Source organism: Puma concolor, chromosome D3 (genome assembly GCF_028749965.1).
Source record: "Puma concolor isolate L17-30 chromosome D3, mPumCon1.1.hap2, whole genome shotgun sequence".
Classification (NCBI taxonomy): domain Eukaryota; kingdom Metazoa; phylum Chordata; class Mammalia; order Carnivora; family Felidae; genus Puma; species Puma concolor.
In genome coordinates this window covers 65,583,935-65,609,838 of record NC_141678.1, presented here as the reverse complement: position 1 = coordinate 65,609,838, position 25,904 = coordinate 65,583,935, and the positions used below count along the sequence as shown (strand labels likewise).

At 44.4% G+C, this 25,904-nt stretch overlaps 1 protein-coding gene across 3 annotated transcripts in view; it reads right to left on the bottom strand.

Annotated features, from left to right (window-relative positions):
• The window catches only part of SETBP1 (SET binding protein 1), a 380,272-nt gene that overhangs the window by 183,520 nt on the left and 170,848 nt on the right, over nucleotides 1-25,904 (bottom strand). For all 3 annotated transcript variants that reach the window (XM_086682866.1, XM_086682868.1, XM_086682867.1), the window contains exon 3: nucleotides 4,726-4,779. In XM_086682866.1, the coding sequence (XP_086538992.1) occupies nucleotides 4,726-4,779 (54 nt within the window). The remainder of the gene's footprint in view (nucleotides 1-4,725; nucleotides 4,780-25,904) is intronic.

Sequence of the window (25,904 nt, the reverse complement as noted above, 5' to 3'; positions counted from 1 at the left end):
TGGCCCAGGTACAATGACACCTCCACTTGGAAGACTTCCCAGCTTACTCTATATAGATAAATTTTCTCCTTCTCCTGAATTCTTAAATAACTTAACCAGTAGTTCTCTAATGGAAGAAAAAAATTTAATTCACTAGGCTGGCAGTCATCACAGTAGGCTGCTTTCACAACATTGTATCATTTGATCCTTACAACTATCTGTGAGATTAGCTACACAACTTTTGTTCTTTAATAAGGAAAATGAGGACTAAAGACATTAGGCAACTTTCCCAGGGTTGCATAGTTGGTATCAGTGGCAGAACATTACAGAACTGAGGAATTCTGGGAAAGACTTTGCACAGCAGGGAGTGCCACATAAAGGTCCCCATGGGTGCCTTTGAATAAAATGGCAACTTGATGACAGAAAGCCCTGTTTTCTTGACACTGAAAAATGTCTTCCTATATGTTCGTGACTTACTTCCTTCTTGCCTTTCACTACATTGTACCCTTAACCATAATAGCAATGGACCTTTTAGAAGTTCCTTACACATGGCTACCCCTGATAGGACAGCTATTATACCTGCCCTACAAAATTCTGTCATGAGGCACACTTGAAGTAAAACTCCATTTTTACTACAGGAAGTATCCTCCTCTCCTCTAAGACCATGGGGAGTGCATAAAATAGGTGAGGAACAAGCCCTTTAGTGGGCTCTTTCCTCTGGAAAGAATGGGTTTTTTCAAGGTCACTTTCCCAGCATAGACACTGGGCATGCGAAGCCCTGCATCTGAGTCTGGACCCTATACTATGGTTATTTCTTTACCACATCCCCTACCCCTTGTAAGTGTGCACACAAATGCCCATGAGCACATTCACATGGACACCTCGCTGGAAAGTTTAACAAGTCTTCACATCCCTGCAGGAACTGAGAGACAAAAAAACTAAATGCCAAGTAGCCTTGGACGCTAGATTGAGGGCAGTGGAGTTAGCACTTGCATTTGCTCCTGGACATCTCAGTCTACAAAAGTACTGTGATGTCTAGCAAGGGGGAGGTGGTAAATATATGATGGGACCAGCAACTAGATCAAAAGAGCCAGCTGCTAGAAGATTCTTCAGTGACATGGAAAGCATGCAAAGAAGGTAACAAAAAGCATATAAAATATGGTATCACATTTTTAAAAATCCAACAGATGCATATTTATTGACATACAACAAAGACTGTAAGACTATCTCCCAAAATGTCATTATCTATATTTCTGGGGTGGAGTTAGAGGAGATTTTTTCTGTTTTTTTCTGTACTTTCGAGATTTATTTTTTAAGTTATATATTTTTTCAAGGTTTTTGTTTTTTTAATTTTGAGAGAGAGAATCCCAGGTAGGCTCCACTCTGCAGTGTGGAGCCCGACACGGGGCTCGAACCCAGGAACCATGAGATCACAATCTGAGCCAAAATTGAGTCAGACGCTCAACTGACTGAGGCACCCAGGAACCAAACTATATTTTTTAACAGCTAATGCCCATCACTGCACAGGTTACAAATATTTTTCTCGTGGTAAGAACTTTTAAGACCTAGTATCTTAGCAACTTTCAAATATACCGTATTATTAATTATAGTCACCATGCTGTACATTATATCCCTAAGACTTATTTATTTTATAACTGGAAGTTTGTACCTTTTGACATCCTTCACACATTCAAAAGTTTCTACAGTGAATACTTATACCTTTTATATGGGGGGTGGGGTGGGGAGAATAAAAAGAAAATCAGAGAAGAAAGCATTTGATTCGTGGATTTTGCTAAAGGGAATGAGATGCCTGCTTTTATTCTCATGGAGGGTGGAGAGGTATAGTCTGGCAGAAGGGAATGAGGGTCCCCATTTCCAACTATCCAAAGACAAGAAGAAAAGGAAACTCAGTGCATCTGTTTCTTCAAAAAAGCAAAAGAACAAGATAATGGAAAATAAAAATGCTTGGGGCTGGAACCAAATGGAAGGGAAGGGTCTGGGGGGGGCTTCAAGTGTGGATTTCAGAAGCTTTTCTGAAAAACCCATGCCTTTAAAACTAGTTAAGAATGGCAGCCACCTGTCAGCCCAGGCCTGACTCTAGGAGACAGTTCCATCCTGTGCAGTCCAGAGGCCAAGTACACCAGTCCAGGAAGAACACTCATCATTATCCTCCCAGACTTAGAACCTTAGCATCCATCATCAGGCTCGTCTTTGGAAGTAATGTGTTTGTTTCCAGGAATGAGTATGGTGTCTTTACAAACCAATAATTGTGGGGAGAAAGACAGTCACTTCCTTACCCTCCTTTATCTGGATGCAGAAAGGACAGAGACAAAGAGACAGAACAGTTTAGTTCAATACAGTTGCTGCCCCACACTTTCAACACTGAGAGCCATCAAAGATTACGGAGGGAATTGTGGCTATTTTCCTTACACAGTTGCAGCAGGAACAGGCACCAAGGAGAAGAAAACCCTTTACATGCATGTGATAAGTGTGAATTCTGTGAAAGCTGACAGCCTGTCAATGCAACTGGGGGGGGGGGGTCCTAGATGTCTTAGTGAGGTCCCCTCCTGAAAGTCCCCCACAGTTCCTGCAAGGGAACGTGTCTGTGAATTATTGCAGACATCAGGATGCATGGGGCTCAGTTTCATCTGAAACGAAAAGAGGAAAATAACAACAGAAACCGACAATTTGGTGCAGTGGGGCTGGGAGAAGGCAGCCTAAAGCACGTGGGCAGCATTTGGTTTCTGTTCGGAAGAGCACCCAAAAGGTGGTGTTGACTTGAGACACATCCGGGCCTTTTTGATTTAGGAATAACACTGGAGAATTAACTTTGATCTGGGCATTACACTCTGCCCACAAGATTCCCAGGGCTTCCTGGCCTCAGGAACACACATCCTGAGGAGTGAAAAATATGCATTTATGTCTCCAGCCTCAGGGGATGTCACACAAATGGAATAATGTGGAAAGGTCAGACAGAACCAGGAGAGTGAGCCATCTGCACCAGCTAGTGTGGGGTTATCTGTGGGAGCACAGAAGCAGCCTTTCTAGAATCACAGCCTCAAATATTATGGACATACCCCAGATATATCTAACCTTTCCTTTCCTTAATAGTTCACTTTAAATCTAATATCTAGAAATGTAGCTCAAAAAACGTGGCAAGAATATGACCACCTCAGAAAGAATCAGTGTCAAAATCATAGAGGCAAACATATACACACACCCCTTCCGTAAACTCAGTCTCTACTACATGCCTTTCCAAGCCATGAAACATCACAGAGGCCTTTTTTACCGTGTTTATTTCTATAAATTTTCAGATAAAAATGAACCTTTAACTGGGATGCCACTGCGTGTGAGTGCAGCCATGGATGGGGTATGGGTAAATGTTGATTTTCTTTCGTCTTTGTTTCACATCCCTTAGCTCACCTGGAAGTTTGTATGAATATGTGAACGAGTGATTATCAGTTTTCAGTAGTTGTCAAAAGGTTTGCTGGTTATCTACTTTTAAGACTTCATGCATCAACAATGGATAACAAGGATCAACAGAAGGGCACCAAATCCCAAACCAGTGCAAGGATTCATCTTTGACTCTCACCCATGGAGCTCTTCATTTTGTTCCATCTCCTTCTCAAGCCTCTCATTTTCTACTCTTTGCTCTTGTCCCCAGCTCTCTGTGTGATCTGGGGCCATTTCTTATCAAGACCCCCATCCTTGGTTCCCTTGCAGGATGAGGGGACATAGGATGTACCACATGTAGAAGTATAGTGAGGGCATGGTGAGCTCTTGGATATGAAACAGATTTAAAGAAGAAAACATTACCAAATATATGGAATTCTTGCTACTAGAAAATTACTTGCTCTGTCCCAGATGTTCTCTTCTGTGAGCTACGGTGTCTCCCCACAGAGGTACAGAACAATGGGGATCTTAGGAAGGGCATTGGTTGGGTAGTGACAAAAAGGTTTATATTAAAAGAGGGATGGGGCAGGGATGGAGGACCACAGCTGTCACTCTTGGGTTTACCTCTCTTTGTATACATGTTGCATCTCCACTGGGGTCTGTGGACGAACAAAAGGATCTCAGCGTGTCTGCTCTGTATATGTGTGTATGTGTGTTGATGCTTATGTGTTCCTGTGGTACCAGTAATACTCTTCCAGGGACAGGGAGGGTGATTTTCCATCTTTACCGCTGCCAAGGGGGGTTTCAGAGAGCCCTTGCCTGCTCCCTTGTGTGTTCTGCCTGTGATGACCTCCAAACAGCACTCTGGCCAGAGAGAATGGTGGCCTATTTCCTGCCCATGGTCAGCAAAACGCAACCATCTCTCTGTGCACGAGTCTGAGATGACCTGGCTACCAGCCCATGACTCCAAGTCATATTCGCACAACATTTTCAGAAATGTGAGTATCGTGTCCCCAAAAAGGGAAATCCATGGGAGAAAGCCAGCCCCACCCCATCCTCTACCTCCCTGGTTTTAGCCTTTTCCTGTGCTAGACTGTGCACCACCAAGCATTACTGCCATCTTGGCCTATGTTTTTTCCCTGCTATAAAATATTAAGAAAGATAGCAGAAAAAGATACTTTTGTTTGCAATGACATGAAGCAGGAGCTCATTGTCAAGGGTGACAGAGTCAGTCTGATGGAGAAAATGTAAATCCAAGATGGGGGTTTCTGCCCTGGCCCCAACTTCATGTGGTCATGACCAAACTAGAACACTTCACTTTCCTGAGCTTCATAAAAGGATTGGTGGACTTACCTGTGGCTGAAATCCTTTGAGGTCACTGGCTGCAAGGTCACTGGCTGTGAGGAGCTGGAAAAGAACAGAGGGGTTTTCTGAGTTTGCACAAGTTTGCACACACTGTCCTCAGGACAACTTATCAGTGATGGACTTACCACCATCTAGATCTGGAGCTAAATGTGGTATTTCTGGGCCAGGAACCTGGACCCAACAACCTTCTCACCTGGTGTCCACCACAGCTCTGACTTCTTCAACTCCCTCTGCAGCCCCCTGTCCAAGCACCTCCAATTCTACAAAGGGTCTTACATTACAGATGGGATTATGTATGCCCTTCAGCAGGTCCACAGCCTCCTGAAATTGTCAGTACAATCATGTGTGAATTTATAGATGTAGAACACTTCCTTAGGGAGAGGGTCCCTGTCTTCCTACTATCAAAGTAGTCTGTGATATCATAAGCTAAAGAGACAGTTAAAGACTGTCTCCTCCGGGAGGGCTGCTTCTTCCTCTTCCTCTTCCTCTTCCTCTTCCTCTTCCTCTTCCTCTTCTTCTTCCTCTTCCTTTCCTCCTCCTTCTCCCTTCCCCCTTCTTCTCTTTCTTCCTCTTCTACTTCTTCTCCTTCAGTTAGACCAGTAAAAAGTAACCCTCCCTTTACCCACCTACATGTGACTCAGTTTCCCTTTATCATATATTACCTTTGATCTTATATACTATGTAGGTATTCACAGCTTATGCCTCAAACTGCCATGCACAGTATTAGAAGATAAGAGTCAGGTTTATATAGTTTCTGTGTTTAATCAATATTAAAGGGTCAAGTTCATGTTTTGATATTTTTGCATCCTCTCCAGAAAGCACCAAATAAAAGCGTACGATTAATTGCTAAAATAATCACATTCTTTATTGTTGCACAAAAATGCTGGGAAATTGTAGGATAAAGAGAAAAAGGGCAGATGCTTATTTTGATTCAAGGAGTGTGACTGCTAGCTTTGTTAGGCCTGGAGAGCATCTGTGAAAAAGAGGAAAGATTTCATGTTTGCTGTAACAATATTTTGTTCGGTTCAAGAAAGAGAGGGAGTCATGCTGGGCTCCAATGCCTCTAGCCTTCAGGAAAGCTCAACTGGGCTGCTTAGCTTCTCTAAATCACTTTGCCAAAAATGATACATAAAGTGGTGTTAACTCCGGAATAGAGCAGAAAGGAGGTAGACAGTGTACACACTGTACCTTTCTCCCCACACCCAGTCCTGAGGGCTAGATTCCTCATGCTGAAGGTGCCTGGAGAAGGTGGCATCAGCCCTGACAGACAGACAGTCTGGCCCCTCTGTTTGTTATGAAACAACCAAGCAACAAGCCATTAGGGTACCTGATTAGACACCGAGGGCCAAACCTAATCATAAGACTTGTTAGTCCCTGCCTTTAAGGAACCTACAGATTGGTCAAAGGATGAGATATGTTTATGTCAGTGCAAGCAGAGGGTAGTAGAGTGTAAGCATCAAACTGTGTGCATAAAGCAAGAAAGGTCAAGGCAGGGTTGCTTTAGGAAGATGGAGATGGAACTGAGCCTTGCAAACGCAAAGGTGGCAGAGCAAGGGGCTTCGGATGGGCAGGTGGAAGAAAAAAGACATGGATGAGGATGTGCCAGTCCCAGCCCAGCTCCCTTTGCATCTGCTCATTGCCAGCCATGGTGTACAATAAGGAGAAAGGAGGGAATTAGGAGACACCGAGGGTAGAGAATAGCCTAGGTAGCCAGCAGTGTGGTCCCTGCCTTACATACTTTATTAAGCTTCATGACTGTCACATGAGATCAAAAGTATCTCCACTTTATGAATGGGAAAACCGAGACTCAATGGAGGTTAAATAACATTTTCTAGGTCACGCAGGTAGTACGTGTATGTATCCAAAACTATATTTTCCCAAAGCTCGTCCTCTCCCTTCTATGCTATGATGCCTCCGGATTATAGCACATTGGTGATAATTTGTGGAGGTGGAGTAGGAGAAAAAAAAAACGAGTGTTACTTTATTAGTCAATGAGCCACAGGCAGTAACATAAAGCATATCCCTATGAATGACCCTTCACTGACCCTTCTTCCAGACATTCTTTCATTTAATTGGTAATGACCATCTACTCTTCAGAGCTTATCAGTGCAGTCTAAGCCTTTAACTTTAGCTGAGCAAAGGTTAGGGTAGAATTGGGGAGGAGTGACAGAAAGTCTGGAGTGAGGTATGGGCATGGGAGTGACCTTTGCAAGGACAGAGCCACCAACATGTGTTAACACGTAGGATCAAACCTCGAATTCTCTAGGCCTTGGGAATCCAACAGGCAGGGATCTTTCTTTCCCTCTCTTAACAGGGTTCGCCAGAGAGAAAGCATGAGACAAAACATCTACTTCCTCCTAGCATGAAATGCTTCATCTAGAGTCAACCACAAGGGTGTTTACAGCATCATAACATATGCACTATTCCCTCGTGTCAATGGTTTTGGGATTGAGAAGTTACCAGATCCATTTGTTTGGTTGGATATAGAGATAATGGCATCTTTGGTTATTACTTGTTATGTCCCTAGCTCAACAAAATTAGGATCTATCCCACCTTCCTGGAAGCCTTAATATCTTCCTTCCTTCTCTTCAAAGGAAATCAGATGCATGTAACTTAGTTCTTAATTATTTAAGGCTCTGTTTTGTGTTGTCGTGTGTATTTTTTGTTTTATTTTTTCACTTAACGAGACCAGGCCCAACAAGACATGATTTATATCTTATGTAACTTCTGCATTCCTCAAAGTGATGAGAAGAGTCTAAACAGGTGATTAGTCAATAAATACCTGTTGGCCAAATGACTTAAAAGGAAAGTGGTGAATATTGTCAACCTAGAGGTGAAGACTAGAACGGCTAAGTTGCTGAGCCTGGAGAAAAGAAGTGTGAGAGACAGCTTATGACACCCTTCAAGTCGACAAGAGGAAAGGGCACTCAACATCTAGAGCATTTCCTGCATGAAGTAGGCACTCAGATATTTGAATGAATTAATTAACTTACATGATGAGAGCAAGCTCTTCTCTCCTTGCTGTAGGTTTTATGAGTGAACACTTCAGTGTAGGAGTCAAAGTTAAATTGAAGGAAAGCCGGTATGAAAGAGAAAGTGGTTGAAAAGTGAATGAACCTACTACCAGAAAGAGAAGGCAAGCTCCCTTGCCTGTGGATGAAACAACACAGTGAGCCCATGGCCATTCAGATGTGGTCGTTTATCTGAGCTGGGTTTGGGGGAGGCAGGAGGAGGTGTCGGGTATGGTTACCAAGTACTTCCAGAACTTCTGAATGTTTTACCTTTGAAATTCTGAACTATTTCCATCACAATCTAGCACAGAGATAATCTAGGTGTTATCTGACATGGAAACAGCCAAAGGCAAGCTTTGAGACTTCCTCCCTCAATGGTTCCAGAATGAACAGTGTGCAGAAGTCTGCTTTTCCCAAAACATCCAGCTAGGACTCCCTGCCTGCCTGCCTCCTGGATTCTACCCTTGCTCTAACCCAAATACATGAACTCTTTGGCAAAACACAGACCCTGCTCCTTGGCCACTCCCATTTACAAAGCTGATTATTTCCTAAATGTCTACACATTCCACACGCAGGAAAGGAGAAAGGACTGGTCCTCAGCACTGAAGCCTGTGCTCAGATGTAGATTAGAAATACAGGATAGGAAGTCCTGCTGCATTCTGAAATTGCAGCCCACCCAGATCTGTACCCCAAAAGAGTTCCAGTCTTAAAGACTATCAGAACCTGAAGGAGACAGCTGAAGCTCTCTGGGTGGATAAGAAAAATCACCATGTCTACAGTGGGGTCAGGAGCCACTTCTGTTAGGGAACTGGAGCAAGGGAAGGTAGTATAATCAGAGAGCTCCTACTGTGTCCACCTCTCCCTCCCTTCAACCAGAGTGGTTCTGTTTTTCTTTCTTTCATGTACACAAATTAATTTAGAGTCAAATGTTCTGCCACTGAAATGAATTTCAACCTTCCAGACTAAGTCCTTATTTTGCAGAAGAAGTTGATAAGTGACTTCTTTAAAAAAATTTTTTTTTAATGTTTATTTATTTTTGAGACAGAGGGAGACAGAGCGTGAGTGGGGGAGGGGCAGAGAGAGAGGGAGACACAGAATCTGAAACAGGTTCCAGGCTCTGAGCTGTCAGAGCAGAGCTCGATGCGGGGCTTGAACCCACGAACTGTGAGATCATGACCTGAGCCGAAGTCGGACGCTTCACTGACTGAGCCACCCAGGTGCCCCAATAAGTGACTTCTTCAAGATCACATGGCTGGTTAACAAGAAGCCCTGGTGAGTCCTGTAATCCCCAGTCCCTCTGCAGAAACCCCCACTAGTGACCATCTCAGTCCAGTCCAACCCTAAGTCCAGACACAGCTGGCTGCCTGCTCTGTGCTGAAAGAGAGGTGCATATGCTCAGAACACAGGAGAAACTGAGGCCTGGGCAAGAAGACATTCAGGTGTCCCTCCACAAAGCCAAAGCCACTGCCCTGAAAAGCATTGATCTAGACCCTCTCCAGACCATCCCCCTACTCAGAGACTGGCCTCATTCTGTCCCACTGGAAAACCGTTCACTGCCCAGAGCAGCCTGGCTGTGCGGGGAGGCATCCAAGACAGGCAGGCAGAGAGGGAGGAAAATGCAATCTGCTATGGCTCTGGGGACTTCAATCAGGCTGAAGTTAATGAAAAGGATCCTGCCTTTTCCCAGGACTGCTAAATGTCTGCACTGCTCCCAGTGAGAGGGTTGAGCGGGTGTTGGGGGAGAAGGGCAGACAGAATTACATTTAAAAGGCAAAGGAAGGAGAAAATTCTTTCATCTCCCTGGTGGAGTGGGCAGTGTTCCTGGGGCCCTGTCTCAGACCATTCTCATTCCTGACACGTCTTGCTGTTCTCTGGAACAGTCCACATTCAAAATATTAGGATGATGACCCTGCTTTCCATTTTTGAGGAGCTGCAATTTCTCTCTTGGCACAAGTTCTTTTTTATTTTTTATTTTTTTTTTTTGTCTCTCCAAGACTGAGGGGTGGGTTAGGGAGCAGGTAGGAGGGTGAAGGAAGCTGTGAAGCTCTGAGGGGGCGAGAGAGGAGTCTCTTCACCTTCGGGTGCAGAGGCATTCTGCTCTCTGCTCTCCTGCCACCCAGCTCTCTGCATGGGGGTCTCCCTCTGCTTCCCTCACCAAAAGTCACCTCCATCCAGCTGCAGCCAGCCTCACCTTGTGCCCTCTAGGACTGTCCCTCAAGCAGCTGCCCTCCCACCCACTAACTTCCAGTGTCTAAAGCTTCCCTCAGAAGATGACAGGAGGCTATTCCCTTTTCCTCCCTGTACCCTCCTTCCCCAGAAACAGTATTTCCCTTCTGCTGGCCCTTTACCAAAAGGACACACCTCATTTGGGAAGAGTGGGGCCTAATATATCCCCACTGATCCCCCAGGGGATCATGACCTGGGGTACATGTACCTGGGAAGGGAGTCACTGACACAAAAGGGAGGGATGTGGGTCACCCTGGACATCTATCCAGAAGGATCTCAACCTTACAGACATGCAGCTGGACACACTGAAGCCTCATTGTACTGAGGACCTTCTAGGTCATTTTCTCTTTACAGATATTTCTTCCCTTGTGGGCCTGGGAAATAAATGATGGCATGGGAGATGGATGGATGGATGGATGGATGGATGGATGGATGGATGAGTAGGCTGATAGATAAAAGAACAGAGCAAAGATGGTTTTGGGGTAATAAATGCTCCAGTTTGAAATTGTCCTTAAATATACCATCCTTTCATTAAATAAAACTTCTAATTAACCCCCTTCATACACACACACACACACACACACACACACACACACACACACACACACAACTTTTCAATCTGTTCCCCTTTTCTCTTTCCTATTTTGTAGGAAATGGATCAGTTTCTCCCTCTTTACTTTGTAAAGTGTCATTTGCTTCTTCCTTTGGCTACAGGATGGAACCTGAAACCCATCCCAATCCAGGCCCTCAATCCACAAAGTTCAGGACAGCCTTTATGGAAGGTAATGTCCCAGCAAGCCAAGACAAAAACAAAATCAAATGTGTGACTGGGGTTGTTGAAAACTGACTAGGCCCACTCTTTAACTTGGCAGAAAGGAAACAGACTCAGAAAGATTGTGAGTCACCCAATGGATAATCTGGAACAAAGCCAACCATATGTACGCAACTGAAAGAAAGTTTTAGATGCCCTAACACAGAGGACTGGGAGATTCTGAAAGGGCCGGGGAGAGGTGCAAGGTAAGTCAGGGGTTAAGACAAAGAAAAAGGAAGAAGCTGAAGGTGATTTCCACCAAGCAGCAGGCTCTGGAAGCACCCACCATAAGTGAGCTCACTACTTCACCAGGACCACAAAAGACAATGTGGAAATTGGAATAGGGAGGTGAAATGGTACCATTAGGTTCCTGCTCCTAACAGGGCTGGTCAATGGCCATTGCTATACAAAAGGGCATTAGTTAGACTTGGAGGGAGAAAACTCATGTCCTAGCCCTGGTTCCAGCTCAATTCACTATAGGATCTGTCACCAGCTCACTTCACCGGTCCAGGTCTTCTTTTACCGCCTATAGAATGACTTCTACGCTCTCTCTGGCCGTACACTTCTAGCACCCTAACGTGTCCTTCTCACCTCAGGGACCAAAAAGAGACGGAGCAGACTCTTTCTAGTTTTCTCCCCTCTTCTCTTTTCCAGCAACTCTCCTCCCAAATACATACCTTTAAGAGACTGTCTACACTATCTGGAAGTATCCCTAATCAGAAAGACAAAAAGGAGGGCAGTAGGATGGTCTTGTACTGGTGTCTCCATTACTGGACTGGTGTGCAATCAGGAACTTAGACAGATGGTCACTCAGATTGCTACATGGGTTCATCATCCCAGTAAGCCTGCAGTCACATCCACATCTGAGCTCAAGGTAAAAAACCTTACAATTCCAAAAGCATTAGTCTAGCTGCCAAGACATTTGGAGTGTGTGGTATAGAAGCCAAGCACCTGGCTTCCCACCAGCCAAAGAAGCAAGTTACACACTTAAAGCTGCCATTCTGGTTGGGCTGAGTGTCCTTTTGCTAAATCCTTTCAGCCTTCATGGAATTTTAAAGGTTGAATCTGAAACCACTGACAACTCCAGTCTTAGCTATGGAATCCATTCCAAAGAGCAACAAGGATGACTAATAACTGAATATAACTGCAAGCAAGCCTGGTCTTGCAGTAATATATATATACGTGCATATATATACATATACATATGTGTATATATATATATATATGTATATATATACGTGTGCATATATATACATACGCATATATATGTATATATATGTTTATATGTGTATATATGTGTATATATACATACACACACACATATATACACATACATATATATATATTATTTTAATGAAGGGGTTCTAATAGTTACAGGTGAGATTTCTAACAAAATGCCCTAGGTATGCAGCCAAAAGAGCTCTACTTTTTTTTTTTTTAAGCTTCCATGTGTAACCTTGCACATACAACCTATGTTCTAATGGTGGTATTCATATTTGTTGCCCAAATCACAACTGTTTCAACTTTTGAGTGGAAATGTCTTTAATCCTTCTTCTTGTAGATTAGAGCTATTACTACAGAGACCTAATGACAGAAAAGGACTCTTATGCCTTAATCTGGAACTCACTGAGACAATGAGTTTTGTTTTATGTTACTTCAAATTGGTGAACTTATAGAAGCTTGTCCCACCCTTTTTGAAATACCCATTAGAATTATTTTTAAATTCCTTGTTCCTTAGACCAAAAAAAATGGATTTCACGGACAGCATCTTGTGTGGTATTGGGTGGGAAGTTAACAAAGGTACACCTGGTATACACGGGACGTGGATGTTCACATCCCCATTTATTAAGTATTTCGGTAAAAAGTAGCTCAAGTAGGTTAAGTCATTTCTGAAGGTATACAACAAGTGAGTGGTAGAATGGCATCCGAGCTTCGTTTGGCTGACTCATGTTCTTTTTTCACTACATCATGATATTCTATGAGCCATGCTATTTTTGGAATATGCATGATCAGGTTCTAGCACATCCTCTTATGATGCTTCTGACACCTCGGAATGAACCATGCATAACAAACTTAGAGAACAGTGGTTTTCAAACTGTGCCCTATGGAGCCCTGGATTCCACAGAAGGGTCCTGGTGACTGTGAGTAGATGAGAGGAGGGAGCTGAGTTCCAACCCCAACCCCCTTTATTCAGGGCAGCACAACTTCTATTGTTATTTCATATTGGACTTCTCTGTGAAGATGATTTAAAGCTTTACAAAATAGAAATTTTGGAAATTCATACCTTAAAAGAGAAGACCCTTAGACAGGTGAATATGCCATTCACAGTGCTAACTGAATATACCTGGGGAAAGGAGAATTAACCTTTACAACTCATTTTAGGAACACATTAGACCTCGTTTTAGGAACACAGCCTTTAATACTTGCTATGAGTTACTCATCAGGAAAATCCTTTCTCTTCCTTTCTTTACACTTTCTGTAGGCAGTGATGTCTGCTCTCTTCTCCTGAAGTTCAGCAAGCTACACGCTTAAGGAAGCATAACTAATTTACCAGGAAAGGAAGGAGCTAAAGATACGTTGCTTCTCAGGAGCACAATCTGGGCTGTAGGTCCTTTCCTTTGAACAAAATGAAGAAATCACATTGCAAGCATCTGTGGGCTGTTTCCAAAGTCCGTAAAAGGCCAATAAAGGAGGTTCCCCTCATTGAACATATGCCAAGCAAGGCTGGATGCTGAGGGGAGGGGAGGAACCCATTCTTATCTCTCTCTTCTCATCATTTTCTGAGTTTCTGCTTAGAACTGACCAGATGATCGGCTCACTTGGCTCTACAAATCATATTAAAGCTTTTAAATGCATCCCCTTGGTGAACCCCAGAAAATTGATTCGCACCCTTAGGGTCACTCTCAGCAGAAAATGGAAAAGTCAGAAGGTACTTGCTTCAGAGAGGGTCTGAGCACTGGAGTCAAAAGCTCTGCTCCTCACCTCAGTGAAACCAGTTTGGCTGGTAATCTGGGTCCCCTAGGCTAAATCTGGAGCAATTAATCACAATTACAGGTGAATATCTAAAAGGGATAAAGTCAAGTTGGACCTTGCAGGTGCCAGCAGCCATAGCTTTTCTTTTTTTTTTTTTTTTTTTTTTTTTAGTTTTTTTTTCTCTTTATCTTTATTTTTTTATTATTATTTTTTTTATTTATATATGAAATTTATTGTCAAATTGGTTTCTATACAACACCCAGTGCTCATCCCAAAAGGTGCCCTCCTCAATACCCATCACCCACCCTCTCCTCCCTCCCACCCCCCATCAACCCTTAGTTTGTTCTCAGTTCTCAACAGTCTCTTATGCTTTGGCTCTCTCCCACTCTAACCTCTTTTTTTTTTTTTTTTTTCCTTCCCCTCCCCCATGGGTTCCTGTTAAGTTTCTCAGGATCCACATAACAGAGTGGCCAAAATGAGCCATAGCTTTTCTAAGCCTCAGGTAAAATAGAAGGATCTCCTCCAGGAAGCCTACCCTAAACTCTTGGAAATTATAATATGAAAAAGTTTATTTTTCAGGAGCCACCTTTTGCTTGTCATTGTACCAGGTAGATGCTTTAACTTCATTATCCCTCTTCATGCTCACATTACCAATGCAGGGTAGTATTATTTTCAACAATTTATAGTTGAGCAATCTGAGCCTCCAAATGGTTGAATAATTCAGGGTTATGGAGGCAAAAAGTGACAGAACTGGGATGTGACCATGACTCTGAATCACGACAAGTCCAGACCTCTGTCTAAGCCATCCATGACCCCCTCAGTCATCCCTAAATGGATTGGTGCTTTCTCCCTTCTTACGGTGCCAGGGAGTCAGTCCTGGCTCCAGGGACATTTTTATCACTGCCAGCTGTGCCCCAAATGACTTGCCATGCAGGTAGGAGCCAGGCTTCTCATCAGCCCCAGGTGGCCTCACAGTGCAGGTATCTAAGGTAATGCCCACTCTCTTGATCTTCTCCTCAAATTTCTCTGAACTCAAGATAACTTTTTCCCAAGGAACTTTGTTCATGAATTCTAGCTGACCAAGGACTCACTAAAGTCTGCACTGTACATTTACACAGCCATAAACTTCCTAACCAAGTTTATACTCTCTCCCCACCTCCCACCTTTCTCTCCTCCATTCCTTTTTCCTTCCCAGCTAATCAGGGCATGCTAAGTTCCAGGCATGTCACAGATGCTGGGAGTCCCCATGAACTACTAAATGCTTTCCAGGGATCAGCTCATATCATTACATTTTCTCAAGAACCTCGTGAAGCAGTACCATGAGTACACCCATCCTACAAATGAGAAAGCAGAAACTTAGCTACAGGAAATTATTTATCCAAAGTTGCAAGACAGCAATTGACAGATCCAGAGAATATGCTCAATTCCACCTGAAACCATGGCCTATGTTCATTCTTAACTACTCCATATGTGTGGGGCTGGCAGGCAATCTAAATGCTGTCACAGGTCATCTCATCCCGATTAGAAAAGATCTCTGTCTTTTAGAGATGCTAACTAAGACACAACGAGGAAGGCATTTATTTAAAAAAATAAATAAAAGGTAACCAATAATGGGAAGTGGGTAGTTGCATCCCAAGAAGGAATAATATCATTATGGCCATAAAAGTAGGCACTTTAGATAACACACAAAAATGGGAAATCCCAAGTACTCCATCTCTGTTACAACAGGCATGAAACATGGTTTATGTCCTCCTTGAATTCAACATAGGATGAGGACTAGGAGGAATAAGTAGTAAAGACAGTTTTGCACCTGACGGAGTGATGAAAATGGACAGCAGTAGGTACAATCTTCAGGAGAGACAGGCAACCATCTTTATCAAAGATAAGAGATATGAAACTGGAGTTCTTCTCATTTGCAAGAAACAGCCTTCACAAACTAAAATTTGAAAGATAGCCTTTGTTTACCAAATACCTCTGCTTGCAGTTTTCATCAGAAAGATTAGTTAAGTATTTTTAAGGAAGTAAGATCTGGTTATTTGCTTATTCATTTTATTTAATTAACCAAGTAGAACTTGCTTGTTTATATGCTTTGCTTTCAGTTGAAATGAAAATCTCTTTGAACTGCTGTTTGAAAACTGCACAACCAGTGTTCAGTCTCTTTCACAAATGGCCCTGCTTTTGCATTCGTGTTACAGGCCTTGCAAAAGTGCTGAGTACTCTCTTGGTCCTGCCACTCCCTGGGATGGGAGTTCTCTGAGGACCAAGACATCTGGCTGTTTCCAGAGTGGTTCTTCACCATTGAAGATATTCTACAGGGTCTACCACAGCTTGTAAAGATGTCCCCCAATACATTAAGGGAGTAAAACACCTTCAGAAAATAGGACTAGACTCTAGCATGACAACTTTGAAGGATGCATGGTTCCTTGACATATACACACACACCTGGGTACTGTGTTAAAAATCTGTCCCTCTTATATTTTATACAGGATTTCTGGAAACAGTTGATTCAGCTGTTCGCTGGGGTGTGCATATACCTGTTTTGTGTTTCAGGCAGTCCTTACTTGACTACAGTTTGCTAAAAAAAAAAAAAATGTTCTCTTATGATTTCACTCTAAAGAACAAGATCATCTCACAGGAGCATCTCAAAAATGGAGGTTTCCTATTTATCAAAATGGCTCAGTCAAATGTTGATTATATCTCTCTGGACCTCTTCTCCAAATAAAGTGTCCTTTAATTGTTCTCCCTGAAATCTCCTGTATGCCTGACTCACAGTCCACCCATTTTTGGACACACTTGCCCATGATTTCTGGCTGGCTCAGTTGGAGATGCCTCTGTATATACTGCCCACTGAGACTGAACAAAATGAATGAACAACACAGATGCTACATCAGCAGGACTGGATGTAGCTGCTAACTAAGTCTGAGACCCCTTTAGTAATCATATGCCCAAGCCATTTATTTATAGCACAAATACAAAGGGCCCACCACAGGGACTGGTGATGTTCACTTTTGCAGCCATATTTGGCAATTCATTGGTAGTGTGACCTCTCACAAGTAACATCTCTACCTGGCTCTTAGGTAGTTCCCCACCTCTGACGTGAGGAACTCTGCAAGATCACCTCATGATCAGACAGCCTGTGAATCTGGAAAAGGCTATGCATAGCCCCACCACTCACCTGGGCATTATCAGGCTTCATACAAACTATTACTAAAGGTACTCAGGGGTGGGATATCATAGAAAATGATGGAGTGGTAGGATGATAAGGAGAAGCAGGGCCCTTGGCACAACTGAGGAGTTAGTGAAACCTAAGTTTGTCTTCAGAATAATCCATGCCCTCCATCTCTCACTCACCATGTAACTATTCTCAGGATAGCTGTCTGCTGTGTTTCACTTCTAACCAGAGAAGAAAAATCAGAGCCTCCATGTCTTTTGGTAAAAACAAATTCCATATCTAAGGAATTGTAGTTAAGAACAGAGATGAGAGAGGCCCGTAATTTGGGGGGCAAAGGACCCATTGCTACATGGCTATGTGAAGAAAGCCTGACTCTGGGTTAGAAGAGGGGCAAGAGGGCAGGGAGGCCACAGCTAGCTGTGCCCAGCTGCTCACCTTTGCTGTAGCTATGGGAGAGGCATGTCATGTCAACAGCAGGGCCTGATCTCTCCAGTCACCCTATGGCTTTCCTTGACCTCATGCGATATTAACAATAATCTCAATTCTGAGACACACAGCTTATTTCCACAAAGAATTTAAGAGTTTGACAATAGTGCTGTCTTTTAATTATTCGCTCTATAATTGACTAGATGAAAAATGGTGGGTATTCTTCATAGCCAAGTCATAGGGAATGTTATCCTATTTCAAGATATAAAGTGTTTCTATTATAACAAGAAGGAAGTAGGAGATGACAAAATACCTTTACTCCCTAGACCGAAAAAATTTCAAATGATGATCTCACTTAATCATCCCGACAGCAGCACAAAACAGAAAGGGGCAGAGACTATCCTGCTTGTTTGACAGATGGAGGAAATGAGGCAAAAAAATCGGTCAGTGACTTGCCCAGGGACATGTTCTTGGCTGTAGAAGACTTAGTGTGGAAGGGATCTTGGGGGGTGATTATCCAGATCAGCCTCCCTCCAATGCAGGAATCCCCGTCTCTAACTTCTCTGACAGATGGACACCCGGCTTGAACACTCTGGAGGAAGTGGCACTTGCTATTTTAGGGCCACAGCAGTAGTCTTTAGCAAGTTCTACCCTTATGCAGTTGAAATGTGCCTCACTGAAACTCATCCCCTGAGTCCTGAGAACAGAAACTAACTGCTTGCTTTTTTAAACCATCATTATCTTCCTATTAAATAGGGAATGGGAACCCCATTTTACAGATGAGGAAACAGATGGACTAATCAACCCACTGCAGACCCCGTATCTCAAGTTAGAGCCATACACCAAACCCAAAGGATTTTAGACTCCTCTCTTCCCCTATGCATTCTCCAGCTCTGCCCATGTGCACAGACTACGTTAAGCTTAGTCCTCCTGCCACGGGCCTCCCTTGGTACTTTCGGTTACAGGTATCAGATCTGTACATCTCCAGGTGGGATATCCCAGTGCTTTCAATTCGTCTTCTCTGTATATGGTTCCCAATGTCATCACCAGGTAGCTTATATTAGTTTTTCTTTTTTTTTTTTGTTTATTTATTTTTGAGAGTGAGAGAGACAGAGAGTGAGTGGGGGAGGGGCAGAGAGAGAGGGAGACACAGAATCTGAGGCAGGCTCCAGGCTCTGAGCTGTCAGCACAGAGCCCGACATGGGGCTCGAACCCATGGACCATGAGATCATGACCTGAGCTGAAGTCGGACGCTTAACTCACTGAGCCACCCAGGTGCCCCATCACTATGTAGCTTATAAATGCCTCTCTCTTACTGGCTTTCAGATCCTAGCACACTGTATCAGTGGGAAGAGAAATTGTTACTGGTCTTGTGCGGACTAGTACCTTTAATACTAGTGCTTTAATACCTGACTCTTGGAGGCAGGGTAGCAAAGCCCCATTGTAAGGCATTTGGCAATTAATTCCCATAAGCACTCCTGCTGTTTCAAGCTACCAAGTTGAAGATGCTGATTGCAGAGTTGGGAATAGATGTGCCTAGCTGACTCATGCTACCATAATCTGGCTCCATCCAGCACACTGCTGGTGTGCCCATGAACCCATCTACTAAAGACCACTGGCAGCTGGACTGGACCTCAGGCCAGGCAACTGGTATGGCATGGCACATTCCAATAAGCTCAGGAGTTAATATGTCCTCTGTGCAAATCTCAGTGTGCAGTAAACCAGGCTAATGAATGGAGTAAATGTGAAGGGTGCCAAAACTCATCTAATGATTTCGGGCAATAAATATTTATTTTTCTAGGAACTGAGGATATAATAATGACAATATAAAACAAGTCCTTATTTTCACTGAGGCAGACAATACAGTAAAATGATAACAATAAGAATATTAATAATGATGTAACCTGCTGATTGTAATAAAAGACAAAACTAAAAAAAAAAGAAAGGGGATGGGGAATGAAAGACTAGGGATGTACTGCTTTAAATAAGCTGGTCATAGAAGTTTTCTCTGACCAGAGGATATTTGAGTAGAGACCCAATTTAAGTAAGAAAGTGAGCCATGGGGTATTCAGGAGAATTCCAAACAGAGGAAACATCATGGGCACAGCTACGGACATGAGCGTGTGCTCACTGTGTTGGTGGAACAGCAAGGGGACCAGTACAGCTAGAGCAGAGTAAGCCAGGGGGACAGTAGCTAGAGGTTAGTGTGGAGTCAGGCCATGTCACATAAAGCCATTAAATATTAGTCTCGAGGTTTAGGCCACAGTAGATTGCTGTGTGGAGAACAGCCGATAGTATTTGCTGATGGGTTAGCCATGGGGTGAGAGGGAAAGACACAAGTAAAGGATGATGCCAAGGGTTTTGGCCTAAGAAGTTGGAAGAATGGAGCTATCATTCGTGAAGACTGGAATGCATGGTGTGGGTGATGGTGTAGGTGTGTTCAGTAGCCCAGGAACATCTTGGTGTGGCTGGGAACTGAGAGCTTCAATGCAGAACAGGAGGCACACGGTGGATTTGTGGGCTAATGTGCAGCTGGTCCTGCAACACTAGGTATGCTGAGGGTGTTCTGGGCAAGGAGATTTGAGAGCACTTTGGGGTTTATCCACGTGTAGGCCATGTTGAGAAATCTCCACTATGCAGAACTCCAGATGTACCTGAGGAAATCCTAGATAAATGCAGTAAATCTACTTGCTAAGGACTGAATACTCGTGTGCACCAAAATTCATATGTTAATTCCTAACCCACAATGGGACAGTATTTGAAGATGGGCCTTTGGAAGGTGATTAGGCCATAAGGGTGCAGCCGTCATGCACAGGATGAGTGCCCTTATCAAAGAGACCCCAGAATACTCCCTCAACCCTTCCTCCACGAGAGGACACAGTAAGAAGACAGCCGTCTATAAACCAGGTAGCAGACTGTCACCAGACACTGAGCTAGCCAGTGCCTTGACCTTGAGCTTTTCAGCCTCCAGGATTACGAGAAATAAATTTGTGTTGTTTATAAACCACCTAGTTTATGATATTTTGTTATAGCAGCTCAACAGACAAGGCAGTGTTGAACCTGGACTTATTTCATCTCTTAATTTTGTTAGGTGTGAATTTGTTCAGACCAGTAGACTTCTTGTCTTCTCATTCTACTCATGTCTAAATTTTAATTTTGTCTTATTGCGCCCACGTGAATGCTAAATACCCTGCATTCTACAGATACTGTAATGAACAAATAAGATAAAGTCCCTGCCTTCACGGAACTTGAGAGTCTAACTGGGGAAGGCAGCACTACTGCTGAACAACAGAAATAAATGTAATTTAGAGTCATGATACATTCAAGGAAAAATAAATATGAGAGAAAAGCATGGGTATGACAAGAGAGTCAATGGAGACCTGATTTACAAGATGGAGCGAGTCAAGGAAGGCTTTCCAGAGGAGGCAACTGTAAGCTGAGCCCTGAAGGATGAGCAGACATTGCTAAACAGACACCTATAAAAATGGCACTTTAGGGAGACAGAAACATCAGACTCAAAGGCCTCAAGCAGGAAATGGCTTGCAAGTCAGAATGGCCCCTACAATCTATAATGTGAAAAGAAAGACTGAGATTAGGACTCCTGAATTCGAAGCCGAAGCCTGGCATTACTTAGCGCTAGGAGCTTGTTCCAGTCATACATCATCCCTAGAGCTGAGTTACTCATCTGTGAAGTGGGAATGTAGATGAGGCAATGACTGCTGCAAAGTAACACATGCCTAATGGTCAGCCAGGGTCAAGTTCAGCTATTAATTCTTCCATGCAGCTTACTCCTGAGCCTCTGTTTTCTTACCCATAAAAAGCGGATAACATTAGCCACCTCCCAGGGATGTTTAGATGATGAAATAAATGCCTGTCAGGAGCACAGGAAGGCAATGCTTCATAAAGATGAGTTGCCTCCCTCTTCCTTAGATCTTTCAGAGGCATGGTGAGGCTAAACTTGGGCCACTCAAGTGGGAGAATGGGGAGAGTATCCTGTGCCACATCAACAGACGGGATAGCTGGCATGGCATTAAACTTTGAACCCCTTCTTCTCCCTTCCCTGCCCTCAAGACTATGATCCTCCAAAATTCTCTCACATGAGAGGGTTGTGGGCACTGTGGAGGGATTTGGCCGTGGCTCTGCTGTGGCCAGGTTTTAAGTAGACACCTCAGCATGAGACTGACACTGTGCCTTCCTGGGCTGAGGGCAAGGGTGGGTGAGAGGTGGTTAGAAATGCTGCCTCTTCTCTGGAAGCTTTTATTAGAAACCGGGGATTCCCCATTCCTATTTCAAACTCTTTTGGCCAAACATGAAATGCCCCAAGGTCAAATTTATTAGTGCATCTTATAGCCCTGAGAACTTTTGGCTTCGGTGCCGAATCCCTCTTATCTCCCTTCCCTCCCTGGAGCCTCGTAATTTAGCCAAAGCAGCTGCTCATACCCCACCAACCCCAGAGTGGTTCAATCTGTATACAAAAATAGACACACAGGCGGTCACTGCTGTCATGGGGCCATGATCAGAAACTAGATATACCCAGGACATTCTCCAGTGAGGGGAAAGAGGAGCTGGTAGATGATTACATGGCAAAATGACAGAGCTTGGGCTGGTCCCCAAAGATCCAGAACGGGTACACGAAGGCACCCGAGAAAAGGTCTGAATTTTACCTGTCTGAAATTTCGCTTCCTTATTTCTGAAAGAGGTCCAAAAACTCCTGGCCAGCTCACAGGATTTGTGGGAAAATAAAATAGGATGGGGGGCTATGAATGTCTACCTCCGTCCTTCCTGTTCTACATGTGAAGGGTACTACCGAGGACATCATTATTTATGATAGTAGAAACGATACTCTGTCTTTCATTCAGCTCTCAGCAGACACTTGTTATGGGTCTCTATCTGAGGGCTGTGCTGGTCCCCGATATACCAGTGGCCACATAAGGGACATACTTAGGGGCAGGGGAGGAGTCACTGGACCCTTTGTGGATCTGGCTGTTCCTGAATTGGACTTGGGATTCTTCTCAGTAGAGCGGCTGCTGTGTAACCTGTGGTTCCATACCTTGCCCGGTGGGAATGCAGAGGGAACAGGCTGGGCTTCCTGCAGGTGAGGAACATGGCTGAACAAGTGGCAAGGAGCACAGCCTGCAGGGAGGCTACAAGGATAGCTTGAATGAAGCTGAGGGCACCACTGAGGCTAGTGGAATTGCCTTTGTTTCCCCTGTGTCTGTGAACAGTGCCCCCTGCCCAGAGGTGGCCCTGAAGGATGCGGAATGGGGGTTGGGCAGGACCCGTGGCTACAGCCTCCTAGCCTGTGCCTATGCATCTCATTATTGAGCAGGCCTGAATCAAAGCAGCTCTGTGCAGCTGCTGTCCTGTTTAATCCATTTGTAATCAAAAGTGATTAGCATGGATGCCTCAGTGCTGAGGTTATTGTGTGTGTGATCAAAGCCATGGCTCCTGCCTGCTTCCCAGAGCTGCCTGCACCTGGGAGGGCATGGCAGGCCATGAGCCTGGGCCACGGGGCAGGCAGCCCCTGGCAGTCTGAAGGAGGGTGGGTACCCTGAGTAGAACCAGGGGCAGCAAGTGCAGCCTCGCCTATGTGAGGCTCAGCAGCCTTCAGGAAGGCTGGCATTCCCAGTCCAGAGGCTTGGGGGAGCAGGTGGACCCAGGGGTGGACCGAGGACAAGCAGAGCTCATTCAGCATTAGTTACACTCCTAAAAAATTCTTAAACTCTGTCACTTTATAGGAAAGGACACTGAGGCCCAGAACAAGGAACGCATAACATGCCTGGCAGGCACTTGCATGTGTGTGTGGAGGGAAGGAATGAGACTGGGAAGAGGGAAGGGGCCAGGAGAGAGGATGAGACAAAGGAGGTTTGCCCCAAGTGATGCACAGCTGGGAAGGAGACACAGATGCCAACAGAAGAAAGAATGCAACTGCTAAAGAGGCAAAGTGGGAACAGCTAAGGAGTCAAGATGTTCTGGGCCTTTCATAGTTTATGTATTCCTTGCCACATGTCAGCTCCAGTAACTTCCTGAGCCACATCTCCCTAAAAACAGCGAAATCCCAGACCCACCCTTCCCTCTATTTATAAATTCTGCCTGAGTAAAGCTTGATATCCACTTCTCTCTGGTAGTCCAGATTATGAACATCATTAAGATCCAAATGGAGACTCAACTCCTTCAAGAAGCTTTTCCAGAACCCCCTACCCTAAAGTCTTCTACCACGTTCTCTGTACCACTCATGTGACACGTAGCATGCGTTGTCCTGATAGCTCCTGGGTTGACAGGGGACATAATTCCTTTGAGTATTGGAAGAGGATGAGTATATGAGTCCTGCTCCATCATCCAGATTGAAGCTCCCAAGGGCATCTATTGTGTGGTACACTCGAGGACACCCCTCCACACCTCCTTGGGTGGAACAGTTCCTGAATCTTTGACAGGAGACTGGGGAGCTCCATGAAGTCAGAGTTGGACCGTCAGACTTTGCATCTGCCTCCAGACCAAGTACAGTCCTTGGACAGAGACCTGTAGCAAATGCCTGCTGAAGGCTGAATGAAAGACACAGTGAGTGTTGCATAAACATGTGTTTCATTTTGACCCGGTCAGTGAGACTGCCTCTATTTCCACCTAAACTTGAGCACCATTCTCAAGGGGCAGAAGAGAGGAAAAGACCTGGGGTTGGTGGGGAGGGGGAGTGGACAAAGTGAGGAGAACAGGCCAAGAAGCTGCTTTTTCACAAAAAAAGTTTTTCCTAGAGAATCTGAGGGCTCCTCACTTCTGTTGGGGATACAAGGACTTAATGGTTCTAATTAATGGTTTGCACATATGACCATTTGCACAGCAATGCTGGATGGGACCGGCCCCTTGAGTTAGGGCAGATTCTAATCTCCCAGCATGGAGAAAAGTCTTTGGGAGTTTCATGCATTTTAAAGATCGCAATGGGTGCCCAGGATACAAATTCCATGGTATGTCTTGAGTTAATGCCACAGTTTTGGGGAATAAAGGAACACTCCAGATCCAACTTATGTACACTATTGTGGGGTCCTTCACACCAAGAATGATCAAGTTTGGGATGGGAACGCTAAGTGGGAAGATCCAGAGGCAATTTGGAAACGTTTACAACAGACCCAAATACTAGGAGAATGGATCTTTCTATTGCTGAGTTCTTCATCACTGTGGGAAGATAACCTCATTCTTCAAAAGGATGAGTAATCAATAATTACCCAGTACAGAATAGGTGACCGATGGTAACAGTCAGCCTTTCTGTGATAGGCTCTCGTGTGTTCTGGGTGCTCCATACAAATCTCATTTGTTTCTCAACAACTTTCCTGAAGAGGCATCAGTTATCCCATGTTGAAGATAAGGAATCTGAGGTTAAGTCATTTGCCCGAGACCACACCTTGGAAAGTGGCTGAACTGAGGGCTGACTTCCCTCTCAATTCCACTCTCTCTGCCTCCGAGCCTGTGCACTCTTCTCTGTGGCCTTCTGCATGGCTGGCTCAGCCCCACCCCGGAGAGGCCATAGCTGAGGTCCTGCAGCTGTGCAACAGGCAGAACCAAGGCACCACCGCACCCTCCTCACCTCTTTGCCCACTCACACTTCAGTGCCTCGCCAGATAGGCAAACCATCCCAGATTCATGCCATCGGGAGATTCAAATAGAATCCTCTCATTTTACAGATTAGTGAGTTGAAGCTCTAAAAGGTTAATCACCTGCTCAACACCACAATGCTAGCTTGTGATAGGCCCAGGCTTAAAAACCAGCTCTCTGACTCCCAGTTCAGTGCCATTTTAGTTGAATTGCAGTATCTGAGAAGAGAACAATGGCTGGGGAATGGGGGCATGGGGACACAGGGTGGCTGTCTTTTTGGCACTGGTGTTGCAAGGGGACAAAGCTCTACTTAAAATGCTCAGAGGTATTTTACTAATATGTTGCCAACAGGGACACATGGGCCCCATGCCAATCTCCCCGCCCAACAGCAGATCAGGGTGGCTCTGGCACAGGCAACCAATCAGGTCACAGTGTGTTGCATCCATGGGGCCTTTACAAACTGCAGAGGCCTCAATGAATGCAGGAGACTGGGGAGAGCAGGTGGAGATTTTCTTCCCTGATTTTTGAGAATCCACAATTTCAGCTTAATTTGTAATAGATAGTGAGCGTAAAGAAAGTGACAACAGGGCCATCAGCTATTCTGTGAGCAACACTTGAGGCCATGGTGCTTCAATATGACTGGAGCCAGCTGTCCAATGCACAGAATGACCTTTGGCCCCATCCTTGGAGAAATGTAATTCTCTTCATGTCTCTTTCTGTCCGTGGGGAGTTAGGAACCAGAGCTGCCAGAATAATCAGAAGGCTTCCTAATGACAACGCTCAAACAAGCAGAGATTACGCATTGTCAGAATGTAATCTGCAACTCTTCTCATCTTGTTTCATTGTATTTGCATTTTTTAAACCACCTCTTCAGGAAGAAATGAGACAGTTGGAGGCCCTCCTTGTTTGTGCACCTAGAGATGTATTTATCTTCTTCATCTTATGTGCCAGGGGAAAAATTAGA